Source organism: Sceloporus undulatus, chromosome 3 (assembly GCF_019175285.1).
Source record: "Sceloporus undulatus isolate JIND9_A2432 ecotype Alabama chromosome 3, SceUnd_v1.1, whole genome shotgun sequence".
NCBI lineage: Eukaryota > Metazoa > Chordata > Lepidosauria > Squamata > Phrynosomatidae > Sceloporus > Sceloporus undulatus.
This window is the reverse complement of record NC_056524.1, coordinates 140,796,751-140,817,491: the sequence shown is the minus strand read 5'-3', so window position 1 is coordinate 140,817,491 and position 20,741 is coordinate 140,796,751. Positions and strand designations below refer to the sequence as shown.

Sequence of the window (20,741 nt, the reverse complement as noted above, 5' to 3'; positions counted from 1 at the left end):
GCAAAAGGCGTCGGCTGGGGACCGCCGCAAACGGTGGTCTTTACCCCGCCCTTGGTTCTTTTACAAGATGCACTACCATTTTATTAGTGATGTACCAAGACAACATGTGTTCCAGGAAAAAAGTATATTCCTTACTTATTCCCTTAAAACTACACTACTGCCACACACATTTTATACCACTTTGCCAAGGAAAGCCAACAGAACCAACATGTCAACAACATGTGATCCAGATTCATGTGCAGCGTACCAGTTGAGGCAAACTATAGTGTGTATTTGGAATAATGTACAAATGTACAAAACATTTCATCCTAATTAGTCCTGCACATTTACATGTGATCAGCTGCCCTTGAAGGGGTGGATGGTGAGCTTCAAAGGTGAGTCTAACTAGAGACCTCATTGGCCAAGGTAGTAAAGAAAAGAGAGAGAAACAGTAACTACTAATATTACAAAGGAACAATCATAGTATGAAGGTTCCTCGAGGCATCAAACAGATTTTTTGTACAGCTTTTAAAATAAATCACATAGAACAAACCTATATATATTTAGGGATATGGGTGTACATATAATACTAAAACCACAGAATCTGCCTCTCTGCCAGATCTTGTATTGCTCCCTGAAGAGAGAACAGATTGTAAATTTTATGTAGGTGGGGCTAGCATAGAAGACATTAACTACTGTATTTGGGTAACATGGAGCGGATGAGAGAGGACAATCTGAAACTCAAACATTTCACAGCTGAGGATACTCTTATGTGGCTGGTTAATGTTCAGTATCTTTTTCTGTACACGTTGACCATATTTTTTATATGGCTGCTAGTAACCTAAAATTTATCCCAGGTCAGCAAAGATAATGAGAATTTCAAGACTAAATGGGTAGGCTCGTAAAGTAAGTTAAGAGAAAATCTATTCACTTTATTGTAGGCCTTCTCTTGAAAGCCAGTTATTTTTGATCCGGCAAAATCTATGATCGATTTACAAACAATAATAATTTAACACACATCACAAATGTACAACATAGCATCGACTAAAAAGGAGAAGGATCTTTACTGTTAGTTTTTTGCAGATCCATCTGATGATCTGGCCAATATTTCAGAATGCCCTGGGTGTATTAGTTCTGCAGTACTGACTAAGCTGGCAAGGAAGCGAGGGAGAGGGAAGAATGGGAGCTTGCGGAGAAAACTGTAACATTGAATTCTTTATCTTCGGCTTGTGTGTCCAGAATCTTATTTTTCAAGATCTCATGCCTCCACCTGCTTAACAATTCGCCTTTTATCATTGGGAAAGTATGAAAAATGTGGAGGCATATAAGTCTCTGATAAACATCATTTCTAGAAATAGTGGCCTCATACAGACAGGCCAAATAAGCTGCTTGGGGTCATTTTGGAGGTATGCTCTTTAAATGATGCATGCATCCTAAGGTCCAGAAGCCATGCCAAAGCCCAACTCAGTCCTAGGACTGGAGCGTAGCTTGGCGCAGTTTCTGGCCTCTATGCATCATTTAAGCATCAAATAATAATAATAATAATAATAGGGTTTATTTTATACCGCCCAATCACTGGGATCCGAGCGGTTACAATAGAGGGGATAACGCATGCCTCCAAAGTGTCCTGAAGCAGCTTTATTGGCATGTCTGTATGGACACAGTGCACCCAAATGTGTGCAATAACATGTCAGCCTCTGTATCCACCAGATTTCCTTATCTATGGATTCAAGCACCTACAGCTTGAAAATATTCGAAAAAAAGCACTGAATTTCAAATAGCAAACTTGGTTTTGCCATTTTTATATAAAGGACACCATTTTACTATGTCATTGTATTTAATGGGACTTGAGCATCCATGGATTTTGGTATCCAAAGGAGGGGAGGGTTCTGGAAACAAACCCCAGCGGATAAACAAGGGCCCACTGTATTTCACCATTGAACAAATGAGTACTACTCTTCTGTCGTTCTGCAATGTATGGTAATATAAATATGTAATGTGCCCAGAATTTTAAAGTCTTATGTTCTCCCTGAAAGATAGATTACAGTTTCTCAAAGCTCAAGATGTTGCAAAAGTCATATTATTCAGAACAGGAGTTACAAATTGCTTATCACTACCAAGAAAATTCTTCTCTTGTTCAGATGTAAATTAAGATTCGCATGTACAAGGTCAGTGGTTTGGCCAGCCCACCTGTGTTTTACTCAAATATGTAAGATGTTCTTTTACAGTTAGTCCTTACTACAATGAAGTTGATTCCTGTAAGCTATATGACCAGACTTTTGACCCAAACAATCCTTGTTTTCTTGCAGTTTGAGGCAGGATTCTTCTATAGTTTTAGTCTTCATACATTTCATAGTAAAAATGTAGTGTGGGGATGTGGCTAATCTCAGCTCCCGAAGAATGTATAGTTGACCTGTTGCTTCAGATGGAATCAGGTGAATGCGACAGTCAAAGACGAGCCTGTTTCAGCTTCGGTTGAACACCAGCTGCGCCCTTTCCTCAAACTGGAGTACATGCGCTGGTAACCTCAAGACTTGATTTTTGCAATGTGCTCTACCTGGGGCTACCCTTGTGCCTAGGCGGAGACTCCAACTGGTACAGAATATGGCAGCCAGGTTAGTACAGGAACAGCATGGAGTGACATATAACACCAATATTGAAGTCACACCACTGACTGCCTATCAGTTTCCAGGCACAGTACAAGTGTTGGTTATCACCTTTAAAAGCCCTACATGGCTCGGGCCCAACCTATCTAAGGGATCACCTGCTTCCATAACATCCGCCCTGTACACTCAGGTCCTCTGAGGGGAATTTATTACAAACCTTAAAGACCAGGTTATGGCACCTCCCAGAGGACATTTTTGCAGCCGCTCCCAATTTATGGTAATGGCCTGCCGGACGAGTCCATCAAATTACCAATCTAGAAACTTTAAAAGGCCCTTAAGAGGATCTCTTCGAGCCGACCTTTCGGAATAAAATACTCTGACACAAATAAGACTTCCCATCTAGTGAACTTGCCCCTGTGATATTTTTTGGATTAGTTGGTTTTAAATATGTGTTTTTAATCTTATACTGTTTAATCTTGTTTTAAGGAGAGGTACTATGTAAATATGGTTGTATTTTAACTTGTGTACGCCGCTTTGATTGCTTGGCAAAAGCGGATGAAATAAAAAATATTTTATTTTATTAGTTGGATGTATAGTGTAGCACTTGAGAGAGTTTGCTACGACTGCGAAGGTAAAGTTTTCAAATTCCCACTCAGCCATAAAGCTACTGACCACTCTCATTAGCTTTCCAGACGTGTCGCGGCGCCTATGACGTTGCGAGTCCGCGCCAGGCGCCTTGCGACGTCATTGAGGCGCCGCAAAAAGAAGCTCCGAAATGGAGCTTCTTTTTTGCTCCGCGCGGGAGCCGCGCGGTTTGGCTGCTGCGGCTCCCGCGCGGAGCAAATGGCGGCGGCGGCGGACCGCCGCAAAGCGGCGGTCTGTACCCCGCCATTGGTTCTTTTACAAGATGCACTACCATTTTATATAGTGATGTACCAAGACAACATGTGGATGTTCCAGGAAAAAGTATATTCCTTACTTATTCCCTTAAACTACACTACTGCCACACACATTTTATACCACTTTGCCAAGGAAAGCCAACAGAACCAACATGTCAACAGCATGTGATCCAAGATCATGTGCAGCGTACCAGTTGAGGCAAACTATAGATGTGTATTTGGAATAATGTACAAATGTACATAAACATTTCATCCTAATTAGTCATGCACATTTACATGTGATCAGACTGCCCTTGAAGGGGTGGGATGGTGAGCTTCAAAGGTGAGTCTAACTAGAGACCTCATTGGCCAAGGTAGTAAAGAAAAGAGAGAGAAACAGTAACTACTAAATATTACAAAGGAACAATCATAAGTATGAAAGGTTCCTCGAGGCATCAAACAGATTTTTATGTACAGCTTTTAAAAATAAATCACATAGAACGACCTATACATATTTAGGGATATGGGTGTACATATAATACTAAAACCACAGAATCTGCCTCTCTGCCAGATCTTGTATTGCTCCCTGAAGAGAGAACAGATTGTAAATTTGAATGAATAGGTGGGGGCTAGCATAGAAGACATTAACTACGGATATTTGGGTAACATGGAGCGGGATGAGAGAGACAATCTGAAACTCAAACATTTCACAGCTGAGGATACTCTTATGTGGCTGGTTAATGTTCAGTATCTTTTCTGTAACAAGTTGACTCATATTTTTTTTATATGGCTGCTAGTAACCTAAATTTATCCCAGGTCAGGCAGAAGATAATGAGAATTTCAAGACTAAATGGGATAGGCTCTGTAAAGATAAGTTAAGAGAAAATCTATTCCACTTATATTGTAGGCCTTCTCTTGAAAGCCAGTTATTTTTGATCCAGGCAAAATCTATAGATCGATTTACAACAATAATAATTTACACAACATCACAAATGTACAACATAGCATCAACTAAAAAAGGAGAAGGATCTTACTGTAGTGTTTTTGGCAGATCCATCTGATGATCTAGGCCAATATTTCAGAATGCCCTGGGTAAAGTACAAATTAGTCATCTGCAGTACATAGACTAAGCTGGCAAAGGAAGCAGAGAAGTGAGAGGGAAGAATGGAGCTTGCAAGGGAGAAACTGTAACATTGAATTCTTTATCTATCAGGCTTAGTGTGAATCCAGAATCTTATTTTTCAAGAATCTCATGCCTCCAAACACAATGCTTACAATCTGCATTTTATCATTGAGGAAAAGATTATAGAAAAAATGTGAGAGGCATTATAAAAAATGTCTCTGATAACATCATTTCTAGAAATAGTGGCCTCATACAGACAGGCCAAAATAAAGCTGCTTGGGGTCATTTTGGAGGTATGCTCTTTAAATGATGCATGCATCCTAAGAGTCCAGAAGCCACGCCAAAGCCACACTCCAGTCCTAAGGACTGGAGCGTAGCTTTGGCGCAGCTTCTGGCCTCTTATGTATCATTTAAGCAGCATACCTCCAAAGTGACCTGAAGCAGCTTTACTTTGGCCTGTCTGTATGGACACAGTGGCACCCAAAATGTGCAATAACATAGTCAGCCCTCTGTATCCACAGATTCCTTATCTATGGATTCAAGCATCTACAACTTGAAAATATTCGAAAAAAGCATGAATTTCAAATAGCAAACCTTGATTTTGCCATTTTATATAAAGGACACCATTTTACTATGTCATTGTATTTAATGGGACTTGAGCAACCATGGATTTTGGTATCCACAAGGACTAGGGGGTCCTGGGAACAAACCCCAGTGGATAACAAGGGCCCACTGTATTTCACCATTGAACAGAATGAGTACTACCTCTTCTGTCGTTCTGCAATGTATGGTAATATGCCAAGAATTTTAAAGTCTATGTTCCTCCCTGAAAGATAGATTACAGTTTCTCAAAGCTCAAGATGTTGCAAAAGTTCATAATTATTCAGAACAGGAGTTACAAATTGATTATCACTACCAAGAAATTCTTCTCTTGTTCAGAATGTAAATTAAGATTCTGCATGTACAAGGTCAGTGGTTTGGCCAGCCCACCTGTGTTTTACTCAAATATGTACAGATGTTCTTTTACAGTTAGTCCCTTACTCACAATGAAAGTTGATTCCTGTAAGCTATATGACCACACTTTCTGACCAAACAATCCTTTGTTATTCTTGCAGTTTGAGGCAGGATTCTTCTATAGTTTTACTCTCCGTACATTTCATAGTAAAAATGTAGTGTGAGGATGTGGCTAATCTCAGCTCCCTGAAGAATGTATAGTTGACCTGTCGCTTCAGATGAGGAATCAGGTGAATGCGACGGTCAAGAGTGCCTGTTATCAGCTTCGGTTGATATGCCAGCTGCGCCCTTTCCTGGAACAGGGTGACCTCGAAACTGGAGTACATGTGCTGGTAACCTCAAGACTTGATTTTTGCAATGTGCTCTACATGGGGCTACCCTTGTGCCTAGGCCGGAGACTCCAGCTGGTACAGAATATGGAAGCCAGGTTAGTCACAGGAACAGCAAGGAGTGACCATATAACACCAATATTGAAGTCACTCCACTGGCTGCCTATCAGTTTCCGGGCACAGTACAAGGTGTTGGTTATCACCTTTAAAGCCCTACATGGCTCGGGCCCAACCTATCTAAAGGATCGCCTGCTTCCATACAATCTGCCCTGTACACTCAGGTCCTCTGGGAGGAATTTATTACAAACCTTAAAGACCAGGTTGATGGCAACCTCCCAGAGGACATTTTCTGCAGCCGTTCCCAATTTATGGAATGGCCTGCCGGACGAGATCCATCAAATTACCAATCTAGAAAGCTTTAAAAAGGCCATTAAGATGGATCTCTTCCGGCAGACCTTTCTGGAATAAAATACTCTGACACAAATAAGACTTCCCATCTAGTGAACTCTGCCCATGATGATTATTTTTTGGATTAGTTGGTTTTTAATATGTAGTTTTTAATCTTATACTGTTTAATCTTGTTTTAAGGAGGGGTACTATGTAAATATGGTTGTATTTTAACTTGTTGTACGCCGCTTTGATTGCTTGGCAAAAAGCAGGATAGAAATAAAAAAATATTATTATTTTATTAGTTGGACTGTATAGTGTAGCACTTGAGAGAGTTATGCTACGACTGCGAAGAGTAAAGTTCAAATTCCCACTCAGCCATAAAGCTCACTGACCACTCTCAGTCTAGCTTCCCCTGATCCACTCAATTTAGCCTCCCCTGCAGTTTTGTTGTGGAAATAAAATGATGAGGGGAAGAATAGTGTATGCTGCTTTGAGCTGCTTGAAGGAAAGGCAGGAAATATAATATTTATTTATTTATTGTATTTATATGACGCTCTTTAGAAATGCTCTCAAAGCGGCTTACAAATAGTAGTTAGGTGATGTCTGCATGAGCCAGAAAACTCTGGGAACAGCCCAGATATTCTGACCCAGAGCTGATCTGATCTCCCCCATTACCTGGGCACTTCCATTCTGACATGGGGCAGCTGATTGCACAGGTGTCCTGCTGTGCTACCTGCCACAGCTGTCAGTGCAGTGGGTCCCTCATTCTGAGGTCAGAAAGAGGCACCCGGTGTCAATCACATGGCTGTGCCTCTTGTTCTGACCTCAGAGCAAGTGATTTGCCATGCAGACAGCTGTGCCAAGTGGCACAATGGGATGTGTGGTAAACAGCCATTTGGTCCCATAATAGAGGGACTGAGCTCTTGCGGGAAAATCTGGAGCAAAAGATTAGTTATTTTAATCTTTCATAAAGGGGGTTTGGTGCTGAACTGACCAGATGTCATCCGGACTGTACATGCCAGAATCAGGGCTTAGACCATGCATTCTGACTTGTGGCAACCCTAAGGGCCTTAGATAAAATAAGTAAATAGGAATCAATGGGTTGGTTCGTGTATAATTTATTCTTATATATAATGGATGGAAAACAAGCTACATACAGTCAAATTGTAGTGCTCAGCATTCCTCAACATTGGCTGCACTGGCAAGGGCTACTGGGAATTATAGTCCAGGACCTTCTGTACAGCGACATGATTCTTAGTAGGTTGGCCCCATCTCTTTTAAGGTTTACAGGAGGTCTGTGTGAACTGAGCTGCAGCCTGCATTTCTGCAGTCCAGATTGCTGGATGTGCCTAAAAGCAACCTGTGTTTTTGATTTCCATTACTTGCTGAAGCAAATAATGTAAACTAAAACAGCTCAAGCAAACACATTATTTAAAAAAAAAAACCCCATAATGATCAGGAAGTATATTCTAACTTGATTATTCAATAAAAGAAGGAAATGCCAACTTGGAAAGCATTACTCATTTGTTTGAAATTGTAATGAAAAATTTAACCAGGTTGCCTAGGAATATTCCGATTGCTCTCAGTGGTGTGCCCACTCACTGTTAAAATTTCAGTTTTAAGTGTTTCAGAACTGGATTTTAGGATTGTTTTTAGACTGCTTTTAGGAGTTTTTAGGTATTATTTTAATATATTTTAAAAATACTTTAATCTTTGTACTGTTTTAATTGGTTTTTACTTGTTAATTGCCTCGGGAGCCCTGGTAGGTTGGGGAAGTCATACAGAAACACTTGAAATAAATAAATGTATATGGTAGATCCCATACACACTCTGAAAGGGGCACCAGGATTACGCATGTGGTGTCCAAGCTTGAGATCCAATTTCCATGTAGAGACATTAGATCTCAAAAAATGTGAGGGCTCTTCAGGAGTAGCTCTCTCCTCCCTATAACACATTCCCAAGATGCATGCATGGAGGACATCACAATTCTGAGCAAGGCCAATATCCTTTTTTATTTCCTTGCGGATCCTTGTAGATTGAGAGCGTCTGCCTGCAAATTTGAAGCCCTGAGGATCAAAAACTCGTAAGGATAATTTACAATGGACATCCAGCTGGCTGACATTGATAAACTGATGATGTTCAAAGATATACATCATAGCTTTTAAGACAAGTCCTTCTTTACAAGACATAAGTGCAGCTTCCCATAATATGTGTGTGTTTGAGTAATTGACGAGCTGTCATCACAGCAGTAATTTCTCTAAAACATGCTTTAAAGTTGGGGAAAAATGACTTTTCAGTGCAAGAAAGTACTCACGCGTATGGTGGATTTTAAAAGAGCAATTATGCAAAGATATCTAGCAAGCACATCTATCTAAGCAACAAACCATTATGCTTTTATTGTCATTCCTCTGAGGTAATATTTTTGAACAATGTCAGCTTGTCTGCAAAAGACTAAAAACAAAACAAAACCCCAAGCCTGGCTTTCAAAATAGGGTCCTGTTATGTACCTTCTTAGACAAAACATTAATTTACTGTTGAGGTTCCTGGTGAACTTCCAGATACTTAGGAGGGTCAGCCTTCTACTCTCAACAAAGAAATTTATTTCATGAAGAAGCCACTTGGCATTTGGCTCATCTGTGTGGAAAGCAAGAAATAAAGATGAAATTAGGATTTTAAAAGAGAAGGCATGTTAGATAATCTAGTTGTACTATAAATAATTTTCCTCTTGTGCTTGTTAAATTGTTAACAACTTGTTTCTTCTAATTACACAACCAGTGACGTTCTTCGTACTTGTACAAAGCCACCAGGTAACTGTTAATAGGCTCACAGGCCAATGTGGCTTGTTAGCAATGTGTTAAAAATAGGGTTTTAACTAAATGTGAGCATGGCTTGTTCTTCCTAAAATGAGATTGTCAGCTGCAATCTGTTGTGTTTGCAGATGCACACATTTATCCCACCCAGAACTTGAACATTATTTTTAAAAAGTAATGTTGTGTTTGTGTTAAGCTGTGAGTACCACATTCCTGGTTATTTTAAAAGTGGTATCTCTTACTAAGGTACAAATATGTTACTCTTTTAGTTCCAGTGTCATGATAATCATCATAATTATTTTTAAAATACAGATCTATAAAAAATAGAAGCCTTGATACTCCCCCCCCGACAATATTTTAGAAAAAATAAGTAAATCTTCCTCATTACACTCTTGAAAGGGAACATCTCATAGACCAAGGAACCGACTTCAGAGCATGAGTGTTGCTTAAAAAGGGATTCATAGGCCTGTTACAGACTGCCAAAATAAAGCTGCTTTGGGTCTCTTTGGAGGTATGCTATTTAAATGATTCATGGGTCCTAAGAGTCCGGAGGTCGCACCAAAGCCACACTCCATTCCTAAGCACCGGAGTGCAGCTTTTGGTGCAGCTTCCGGATTCCTAGGATGCATGCATCATTTAAATAGCATACCTCCAAAGAGACCTGAAGCAGCTTTATTTTGGCAGTGTGTAACAGGCCATAGTTTACAAGGGTGTTTTTTTTTTTTTTTTGAGGAGGGGTATATAGGCTATCTGGCCATGTTCTAGAAGAGTTTATTCCTGACATTTCACTGGCATCTGTGGCTGGCATCTTCAAAGAATGCAGGCATGGAAGTGAGTGGGGTGTGTACACACACACACACACACACACACACTGTGTGACTCTAGATTGGGAGGAATGATTTACATGTTAATCTGTGTATTATTCTGTTGTTGAATGGCAAGGCCTCGGGGTGGGAGGATATGCAAGGAGGATATGTCAATTTAATTAGTGGTCCATTGTCTAAAACCCTGATCTTGGGTGGTTTTCATTTGCATCTTGGTGGGTCTTAATTTTGATATTTTTTCAGGACTGGTAGCCAAACTTTGTTTACTTTGAGAGTTTCTTCTTTCCTGTTGAAGTTGTCCAGGTTTTTGTGGGTTTTAATGGCTTCTCTGTGCATTCTGATCTGATAGAATCATAGAGTTGGAAGAGACCACAAGGGCCATCCAGTCCAACCCCTGCCAAGCAAGAAAAATCAAAGCATCCCCGACAGATGGCCATCCAGCCTCTGCTTAAAGACCTCCAAGGAAGGAGACTCCACCACTCTATGAGGGAATGTGTTCCACGGTCAAACAGTCCTTACTGTTAGGAAGTTCCTCCTAATGTTTAAGTGGAATCTCTTTTCCTGTAGCTTGCATCAATTGTTCCAGGTCCTGTTCTCTGGAGCAGCAGAAAACAAGCTTGCTCCCTCCTCATTATGACATCCCTTCAAATATTTAAACAGGGCAATCATATTATCTCTTAACCTTTTCTTCTCCCGGCTAAGCATCCCCAGTTCCCTAAGTTGTTCCTCATAGGGCATGGTTTCCAGAACCTTCACTATTTTAGTTGCCATTCTTTGAACACACTCAAGTTTCTCAACATCCTTTTTGAATTGTCGTGCCCAGAACTGGAAAGAGTATTCCAGGTGGGACCTTACCAAAGCGGAACAGAGTGGCACTATTACTTCCCTTGATCTAGACACTATAATTCTATTGATACAGCCTAAAAGCGCATTTTTTTTAGCTGCCGCATCGCATTATTAACTCATGTTCAGCTTGTGGTCTACTTGGGTGTCCTCCCTCATTAACATCCCTGCCTCTCTAGGAAGCTGACCATTGGCCTCTTTCACCCTGCACCTCTGTCTTGCCTGAAAAGCTTTAATCTGCCTCCCTTTGCACCTTAAAGAGGATTCCAGGAAAAGACCTTGTGATGGCAGTGAAGGGATACTTGGAAACCATTCCTTTCTCTCCCATTTATCCCCGCCTGCTTTGCCTAATATACAGCCTGAGAAACAATTTTGTGAAATTCACAGGATTTCTCCCACCATTGTAAGCAATCTCCTTGGTCGCAATAGACTTCTAGAAACCTGATAGTTGTTGGTATGGTCCCGAATTTCAGTGTTTTCAAAAAGCATTTTATGCCCAGGATGGTTTATAACATGTTCTACTACTGCTGATTTTTCTGGCTGACCCAGTCTGCAGTGTCTCTCATGTTCCTTGATTTGTGTTTGGACACTGCTTTTGGTGGTCCCTATGTAGACTTGTCCACAGTTGCATGGAATGCGGTAAACTCCTGCGGCCACAAGAGGGTTTCTCCTGTCCTTCGCTGAGCACAGCATTTGCTGGATTTTCTTGGTTGGTTTATAGATCATTTGGAGGTTGTGTTTCCTCACCAGTTTGCCTAATCTGTCGGTGGCTCCTTTGATGTATGGTAAAAATACTTTCCCTTTGGGTGGTTGTTTGTCTTCAGTCCTCTGTTTTTTTGGCTCTGAAAGCCCGTCTGATGTCTGAGCTGGAATTACCATTAGCCTGTAGAGCCCAGTCAAGGTGCTGCAATCCATTTTACAGAAGTGGTTTTCACAGATCCTTTTCGCCCAGTCTACCAACTGAATCTTGATTTTGGTGTTCTTCGGAACTGGTAGCCAAGCTTTGTTTACTTTCAGTGCTTCTTCTTTCTTGTTGAAGTTATCCAGGTGTTTGTGGATTTCAATAGACTAACTGTGCATTCTGACCTGATAGTTGCTGGCATGGTCCAGAATTTCAGTGTTTTCAAATAGCTTTCTATGCCAAGGTTGGTTTATGATGTGTTCTGCTTTTTTCCCTGTGATTTTTCTGGCTGGCTCAGCCTGCAATGTGTCTCTTGTTGTTTGATTCATGTTTGGATGCTGCGTTTAGTGGTCCCTATGTAGACTTGCCCACAGCTGCACTGTATGTGGTAAACTCCTGCAGCCATAAGAGGGTCTCTCCTGTCTTTTGCTGAGCACAGCATTTGCTAGATTTTCTTGGTTGGTCTGTAGATCACTTGGAGATTGTGTTTCTTCATCAGTTTCCCTATTCTGTCTGTGACTCCTTTGATGTATGGTAAAAAATACCTTCCCTTTGGGCGGCTGTTGTCTCCATTTCTGTGCTTTTTTCTGGGTCTGGCAGCTCTTTTGATGTCTGAGCTGGAGTAATCATTAATCTGTAGAGCCCAGTTTAGGTGCTTCAAATCATCTTCCAGGAACTGGGGTTCACAGATCCTTTTTGTGTGGTCTACCAGGGTTTTCATTGTGCTCCTTTTTGTCCCGGGTGATGGTTGGAATTCTTGTGTCCATGTGTGTAGGTTTTCTGTATACTATGTGGCCCAACTGTTGGTTTGGTTTGCAGATTACCGGGACATCTAAGAATGGTAATGTTCATTTCCTTTTCCCCTTCTCACCTCCCCCCCAGCAGGAGGATGTTGGGGTGGATGTTTCTCAGATGGTTGAAAGACAGAGTCAGTTCTCCATGGCTCCAAATGGTGAAAGTGTCATCCATATAGTTGGTTTTTCTGATGCTGTTTCTAGGTGTACATGTAAGTGTTCCATGAAAAAATTTGCTATCACAGGGCTCAGAGAGCTTCCCATGGGTATCCCATCTCTCTGCTCATAGAACTCATTGTCCCACTGGGAATAGCTTGTGATTATGCAATGTTCAAAGAGGGCTGTGATGTCCTTTTGAAAATTTGTCGGGTGAGTGGCATAGTGTCCTTTATGGGGACTTTGGTGAACAGAGAGACCACATCAAAGTTTATTAATTTATTAGCCCCCCCCCCCGACATGTCCCACGCACCAGGTGATCCTTGTGGTGGGGATGCCACTGAAAGCAATCAGGGAATGTTCCTAGACAATAAAGTAAGTTTGGTTAAAGTTTTTATTCTAATTTCAAACAAATGAATAATGCTTTCTAAGATGGTATTTCCTTATTTTGTTGTATAATAACGTTAAAATGTATTTCCTGATCCTTATGATTTTAATTTACTACATTTGCTTCAGCAAGTGGCGGAAATCAAAAGCACTGATTGCTTTTAGGCACATCCAGCAATCTGGACTGACTGAAATGCAGGCTGCAGCTCTGTTCACAAGACCTCCTGTAAAGCTGTTCATTAGCAGCAAAATATTATATGTCTATATTATCTTATGGCTGACCTAGAATCAAGCAGAATCAACTATGGCCGTTATAGTCACCTGTGGAGGAAATCTAACATTTGAGAATGCTTGAAACTTGCATTTAGTTTTATCCAATTAAATCAAACAGGCATATAGCACACTTAGGAAATGTTGGATACAAAAAAAGTATTGATGTGCCCCTTTTGGGGGACTTTCAGACATGTATTGATGCATAATCTGGGCACAAACTGAACTAGGTATAAAATCTAAGTGTCCAGGAGACCTTAAGTAAAAAGGCACTAAATTCAAAGACATAGCCATGTTAGTTTGGAATGTCAATAGGCAAAGGGAACCTGTAGCATCTTAGTCTCAAAGTAAAAGGGCACTGAGAACCTTGAGGTAGGAATAAGGTATGAATCAGATGATGGTTCAGTAAGATCAAATAGGGCCTCCATGCAGTCTGACTAGGAAGAATCTGTGGGTTTTTAGATCCAGGCAGGACCTTACTAGTTTGTGGGGCACATGATCCTGTTGAGCCGTAAAGCTTTCATCTGGGCTTCTGTTCAGCACCACTGACATCAAATCCGGTCAAATGTTCTTCTTGCCTCTAATATTGTACTCAAGAAATAAAATGAATGGGTCCTGTTGCCAGTGGCATCCCTAGGGTTGGTGTCACCCAGTGTGGTAACTCATGGTGTCACCCTCTCTCCCATTTACCTCCTCCCATTTCATACCATGAAGAATCTTTAGTAATGTTTTCTTGGACTAATGTTACTCATAAATTGTAATTCCCATACACCACTGAAAATAATGCTAATAGTTGTGACATAAAACAACTAGAAAAATTAAAAGTATACATTCAAATTATAATATGTATTCCTGCCTGTTGCTACGTGTATGTCATGATCTATGCTACACACACACACAAACCCATACATGAGCCAGTTGACTGACAATGGCAGCCATTGTCCTTCCAGGAGACTGGCACCATTGGCTTGGAAGGAAATACATTATTTTACCACTTCATGTAGATGTAACCTAGAGCACTGTAAGACAGGAGAAGAAGCTTAGATGGGTTATCATTTTGTTAATCAAGAACTCAATACAAGCATAGGTATACCTTGGAGCCACTGTGGTATAGTGGTTAGTATTGGACTGAGTCTTGGTGGGGGGAATGGAAACCCACTGGGTGCTGTGAAGCATAGGGTAAAGCAGTAGCAAACCCCTTCTGAACAAATCTGGCCAAGAAAACCCTTGATAGTGTCACCTTAGAGTTGTGGTATGCCAGAAATGACTTGAAGGCACACACTCTGTTTTAACTGTTACATAGTATGCTACTACAACAGAGCTTTGTCTACAGCAGTGGTTCTCAACTTTCCTAATGCTGTGACCCTTTAATACAGTTCCTCATGTTGTGGTGACCCTCAACCATAAAAGGAACAGTGTCTCGGTTCCTAAGGCCAACGGAAATATGTGTTTTCTGATGGTCTTAGGTGACCCCTGTGGAAGAGCCGTTCAACCCCCAAAGGGGTCGCAGCCCACAGGTTGAGAAGCACTGGTCTACAGCAATATAGAAAGGTATTAAAATCTTATGGTCTCTGCTGTCTTCTGTATTGCCATAGCAGGATTTACCAGCTACAGTTTCCCTGCCCTATTAGGCCAAGTTCCATCCTCCTGCTATTTTGACTCCCTGCTGTAAGCTTTCTCATGTTTTCATCAGTAAGTTAGTAAACAAAGCTGAGGGCAGAGGCACTGGACTGCTGCCACCAGCTACAACTTCAGGGTGGCTTGCTCACTATGTTCCAACACAGCCCAGTGCACCAGAGGAGGGACTACCTGACCATGAAGAAGGAATGGAAGGCTTCCTTGCAGTATGCAAACAGGCTCCGCTCAGCTACTGGGATTGGCCACAGTGACTCAGCGCTACTACTCTTCCCACACTAGGATGCTGGTGCAAGTTCTGCTGCAGAAGCTGCACCAGCAACCTTTTGTGGGAAGACTGACCATGCTGAGCTGCCGTGCACAGTCCCAGTACACATACTCTTTGTTCTCACTGCAATGGTATCTGATTCCGGCACTATGGCTATGGCCGCCCACAGAGGCCAAGCCCCAGGTAGGGCACTGAGACATCCTGATGACACCTGGATCATCCCACTCTGATCAGTTGGGGGGGTGTCACAGCAAATAGGGGGTCCTTGAAAATGACGACACAGGCCAAGTCTGCTCAGAGATCTGTCTGCTCTTGGTTGCCTCCTAGTGGAGCTGATCCCTTTGCCACCAAAAAAGAAGGGCTACATTAAGGAAGAGGAAGGTGGTGTGGTGTCACTTCATCTGCAGGGGTCTGCACCTTCCATCATGTTGCCATTGTTCTCACTCCCTTGTACTGTTGCATTTACATAATGATGTTATGAAATTATTATTCTCTTGTGATTCATGTGCATCTTTTTAGACTAAAGGAAATGTAACTTTTTTTAGAAAAATGGCACAACCACCACACATGTAGATCATCTTAGCACTGCTCTTCCTCGGCCTAACATGTAACACTTTTCCCAACCCAAAGAAAGAAAAAGTGTTATTCTCCCAACCAACCAACCAACTCCAAAACTAAATTCTAGTTTTGCATGTAGAAGAGCTACAGTTGGATAATGCCAAATCTACCAACCTGCAGACACCCTGGTTGCATGGATGTTTCTGCAAAGCTCATGAAAGGCAATATAGAGATGATATTAATGTTTTTTAAGTCATAGTTTGGTGCTGGTAGTGGTGGGTGCCTTAATAACACTTAACGTTTAATTATTCCCAGAGTGAAGCTGCTTCATATTGCTGGAACAGTGTAAAGAGTGAATGAAAATGCAAGCCACAACATTTTACAAGATTCATGATAATCAGGGCTTTGGAGAGCAATTTATAAAGTTTTATGTTAGGATGTAAAGTGAACTCTAGTATAAGATATATCGTAAACATTATTTATGAGACTATTAATTCATAAGGCCAAAGTGTATTCATAGTAGAAAGAATGTGACCATAAATTAAACTTCTTGAATTGATTGTTCTAGATGACAGCAAGTTTTCAGAGGCCATTACAGTGTTACTTACCTGGATAGAGCGAGGCGAGGTGAACCGCCGTACTGCCAACCAGTTCTATTCAATGGTGCAGTCAGCAAATAGCCACGTCCGACGACTCATGAATGAAAAAGCAACTCATGAACAAGAGATGGAGCAAGCCAAGGAAAATTTTAAAAATGCCTTAACAGGGATCCTCACACAATGTAAGTAAACCATTAGTCCCGTGTTGTTGTTGGTGTTGTGTTAATTGATGGTGGTTGTTTATCTTCTTTTAAACCATGAGGGTAAGTAGTTGTGACATAGTCCTGTTCACATCCCATGGCACTTTGAAAGAACAAGGACCATCCTTAAGGTATTACATCTCAAGGTGAGCAAAGTTGTAGTTCTTTCTTCCTTTCTTTTGTAAATAGATTGCTGTAATATAATTGTGCAAAAATTGGCAAGGCAATAGTCTTTCTCGTTTGTTTTTAGGCTGGGATTAATTAATTAGATTATCAATAAATTATATCCTGTTGCTATAAAAATGCATAATATTTTGTGGAACTTCATTCAAAAGAGCACACATTTTCACAGTTTCCAGTGTGTGGTTTGTTAGGGGTTTTTTAAACTAGAAAAACAGGGAAGCAATAAAATCCACCATCTTGTGGAAGAGTGAGAAGGTCCAGCAGCTGTTCTGAGACCCACATGTTACATCTGGCTTCTTCCTCTCTTCCCTTAAAGAGTTAAAAGGCCTGTATTCCAAGGGAGAGGCAAAAATTGTCCCAGTGTTAATGCAGCATCCTACCTTGGCACTGCCTTTCTGTGGTGGTGGAGTTGCATACTCCAGTGAAGTAAGATTATATGCTGAGTGTAGTACTGCTGCTGGTAGGATCTCCTACATCAGACAGGCTCTTGCTGAGGAGCTAGACCAAATGTGCCAAACAGCTATGGGGCAGCAGAAGTAGCGGTAGCTGCCACTGGGAGAGGATCTCTCAGAGGCAACAGCAGTGGCACCATAGCTAACTAAAGGAGTTAGTACTGCACAGTAGGTGGCAATGATAAAGCATTCCTGAATGCCTTTTACATTGAAAACTCTATGATGATGCAATTCAAAGTGAAACAAGAGATAATGCTTGACGGGACTCTTGGAGGTCTCTCAGTCATAGGGTTATTGAAAGTAGTTGAAATTGACTTGTCAGCATGTAACAAAACAACAACAGCGACAATAAACATCAAAACAACTATTTTATATAAGCAGCATGGGGATCCTTCCCAAAATGAGAGGTGGGAAAAATCAGATAAATAAATAGAAAACTTTTTAATATATAAATTATACATTGCATGCAGATGTACTCATTTTCTTAGGCAGCCTCCAGGAAAAAAAGGAGGAATTGCTACATAATTTTTGGCAGGAACATCATTCCACTGATTTTCTGCAAATGTTCACTTGGCAGACAAGCTCGCTCTAATATTTAGTGCTGGCAGTTTTTCTCTGGACAAAATATAATCAGTTTTGTTACCTTAATGGGCTTTCCTCATAAAACAATAATCAGAATAATTGTCTGGTGGATTGTTTTTCTTTTTTATAATAAAAATGTATATTTTTGCTATTTTAATTATGAAAATGTACAGTTCATAGTCCGACTGAAGAAAAAAATGAATGCCAGCTTTACTTTTCTCAGACTGTGTGAGAAATAGTTTGGATCCAGTTAGTTATGAGCAACGATCATTAGAGTGGTGTTTTATTTATGTTGAAATATGCCTTTCAGAATCTAATGTGCAAAAATTTCATATGGCATGATTAAATATGAAATATTTACTAGTATTGAAGAACAGAATGTACATAGCTACATAACAAAAAAACCAGATGAAATACAATCATTTCTTTGAAAACAGCAGGTGTCATGAAGCCCCAAATTAGATTTCTTATGTGAGGGCTAGAAATGCATGTGGGCACAGTTGCTTATAGTTTGAGGGTGTGCACTAACCACAAGTTTTGGATTAGGTCACAGGACACCTGATTTGACTCAGACTGAAGTCCAAATCACAATTTGGAAATCCAAATCTTTCTTCTTCCCATTGACTTATATTGATATTGACTGTCAGTATAATTCAACAAAAAGCTATAACATTTCTTTCTCTTTGTTTGAAGAGAATTCAGTTTGTAGGCCACAGAAGTTTCTTCTTCTGGAGTTTGGGCATATCAGTTTTTTTAAAAAATTAATTAATTAATTAATGATGAAATTGGATAAAATTTACAAGGATACATGTTCCTTAAGTTGAGGAAGGGGCAAGTGTGGTGTAGTGGTTTGAGTGTTGAACTATAGCTCAGCCGTGAACCTACTGGGTGACCTTGGGCAAGTCACGCTCTCTCAGCCTCAGGTGAAGGCAATGGCAAACCTACTCTGAACAAATCTTGCCAAGAAAACCCCATGACAGGATTGCCATAAATCAGAAACAACTTGAAGTCACACAACACACACATACACACATGGTAACTGAACCTATCAGACTTCAGATTTATAGCTGCAGGGTGCACTGTGCAAGACTGGACTTTACAGTTGCAGGGTTCGCAATAAAGAATGTGCCTAACCCAATGCAAAATTTAGAAGACGAGATACAGTGGTGTGTGTGTGTAAATAAGTGAAGTGTCTAAATTGGAGAGGGAAGTGGCTCACTTTCTCATATTCTCCTCTTTGGTTGTTTGTATGAAAATGGCAAATCTCATAGTGGTATTCCTAGGCCAAAACCCTGCAAATTTCAGAAGGATAGATGCTGAGACTAGGAAATTATGATGAATGAAAAGGGGTTTTTCTGTACAGTTAGCCGCAAAGCCACAGGAATTTAACAGGGCAGGGGTGAATGATAGATGCTGAGCACTGAGTGGCAGAAGCAGCAAGCAAGCACACACACACACAGTGCACTGAGTAGCATGGAAGGCTCTTATCCCAAGGCAAGCATTTCAGGCACCTGTCTTACCACAAATTGTTCATCTTCAAAAACAAGGCCACTATGATACAATAATCCATTGCCATTGCTATAGAAAAAGGCTGCCTAAAACAAGTATGGCTCTTCGTAGATTTCATGCAAAGAAAGGAGCATCATAAAGTTGCCAAAGTGTAAAGTCCCAGTACATCAGTACAACTCATTCTTTTACTGGGGCCTGTCAAAATACAGACACTTGCATGTAGCCTCTTTTTCTCTGGAGATTTCCTTTGAGGCACTCTTTTCTGGTGAGATAAACATAAAGCTAACACCTTTATAGTTAGTAAAGCTATTTTTAAAATGGAAGAGAAAAAATAAAGGGGAAAAAAGAATGTTGCATAAATAAATCCCAATTGGGAAGATGATGGACAAGCCCTATGCATGGGAGTTGGGTGCATTGTCATGTGGACCAGAGATCCCTGAGTTTGGGTTGCAGTATCAAGACTCTAAGTAAATTTCAGATCATACTTGAGTATATTTATAGACAGTTATTTATTATTATTATTATTATTATTATTATTAACCTTTATTTATGAAGCGCTGTAAATTTACACAGCGCTGTACATGCAATCTTTTTAGTTAGACGGTTCCCTGCCCTCAGGCTTACAATCTAAAAAAGACATGATACAGAAGGAGAAGGGAGTGGTGACGAGAAAGGGTAAGAGGTCCAGCAGTTCCTCTCAACCTCCGAGGCCTGGACCAAGGCAGATGGACTGGAGGGAGGGCAAGGCTTCATAATGGATGGTTAATCATTGATATATGTTCTTGTTCTGTGCCTTTGTGGCATTTCTGACTGATTGATTGATTAATTAATTAATTGATTGACATATGTTGTGTGCTTTCAAGGCATACTGACTGACTGATTAACCTTTATTTATGAAGCGCTGTAAATTTACACAGCGCTGTACATGCAATCTTTTTAGTTAGACGGTTCCCTGCCCTCAGGCTTACAATCTAAAAAAGACATGATACAGAAGGAGAAGGGAGTGGTGACGAGAAAGGGTAAGAGGTCCAGCAGTTCCTCTCAACCTCCGAGGCCTGGACCAAGGCAGATGGACTGGAGGGAGGGCAAGGCTTCATAATGGATGGTTAATCATTATCCAGGGAAAATACATAATCACAAGTAGGATAATACATATACAGTACATAGGAATACAGGAAATGGATCGATAAACAGCCAACAACAGAACATCAGATAGTAAGCGACAATTATGCGATGCCTGGGAAGGCTTCTCTGAATAGGATGGTTTTCAGCTCCGTTTTGAAGCTGGTTAAAGAAGTGATGGCTCTTGCTTGTGGAGGAAGAAGGTTCCAGGAGTGAGGGGCAGCAAGTGAAAAGGGGCGAATCCGGGATGGGGCAGAGGAAATCCTGGGCTGAGACAGCAGACCTTGACTACCAGAACGGAGGGCCCTGGTGGGAAGGTGAGGAGAAAG

General features: G+C 40.9%; 1 protein-coding gene across 7 annotated transcripts in view; it reads left to right on the top strand.

Moving 5' to 3' along the window:
• ENOX1 (ecto-NOX disulfide-thiol exchanger 1) overlaps window positions 1–20,741 on the top strand; it is a 359,770-nt gene that overhangs the window by 207,390 nt on the left and 131,639 nt on the right. For all 7 annotated transcript variants that reach the window (XM_042460210.1, XM_042460212.1, XM_042460215.1 and 4 more), the window contains one exon: window positions 16,334–16,546. In XM_042460210.1, coding sequence (XP_042316144.1) covers window positions 16,334–16,546 — 213 coding nt within the window. The remainder of the gene's footprint in view (window positions 1–16,333; window positions 16,547–20,741) is intronic.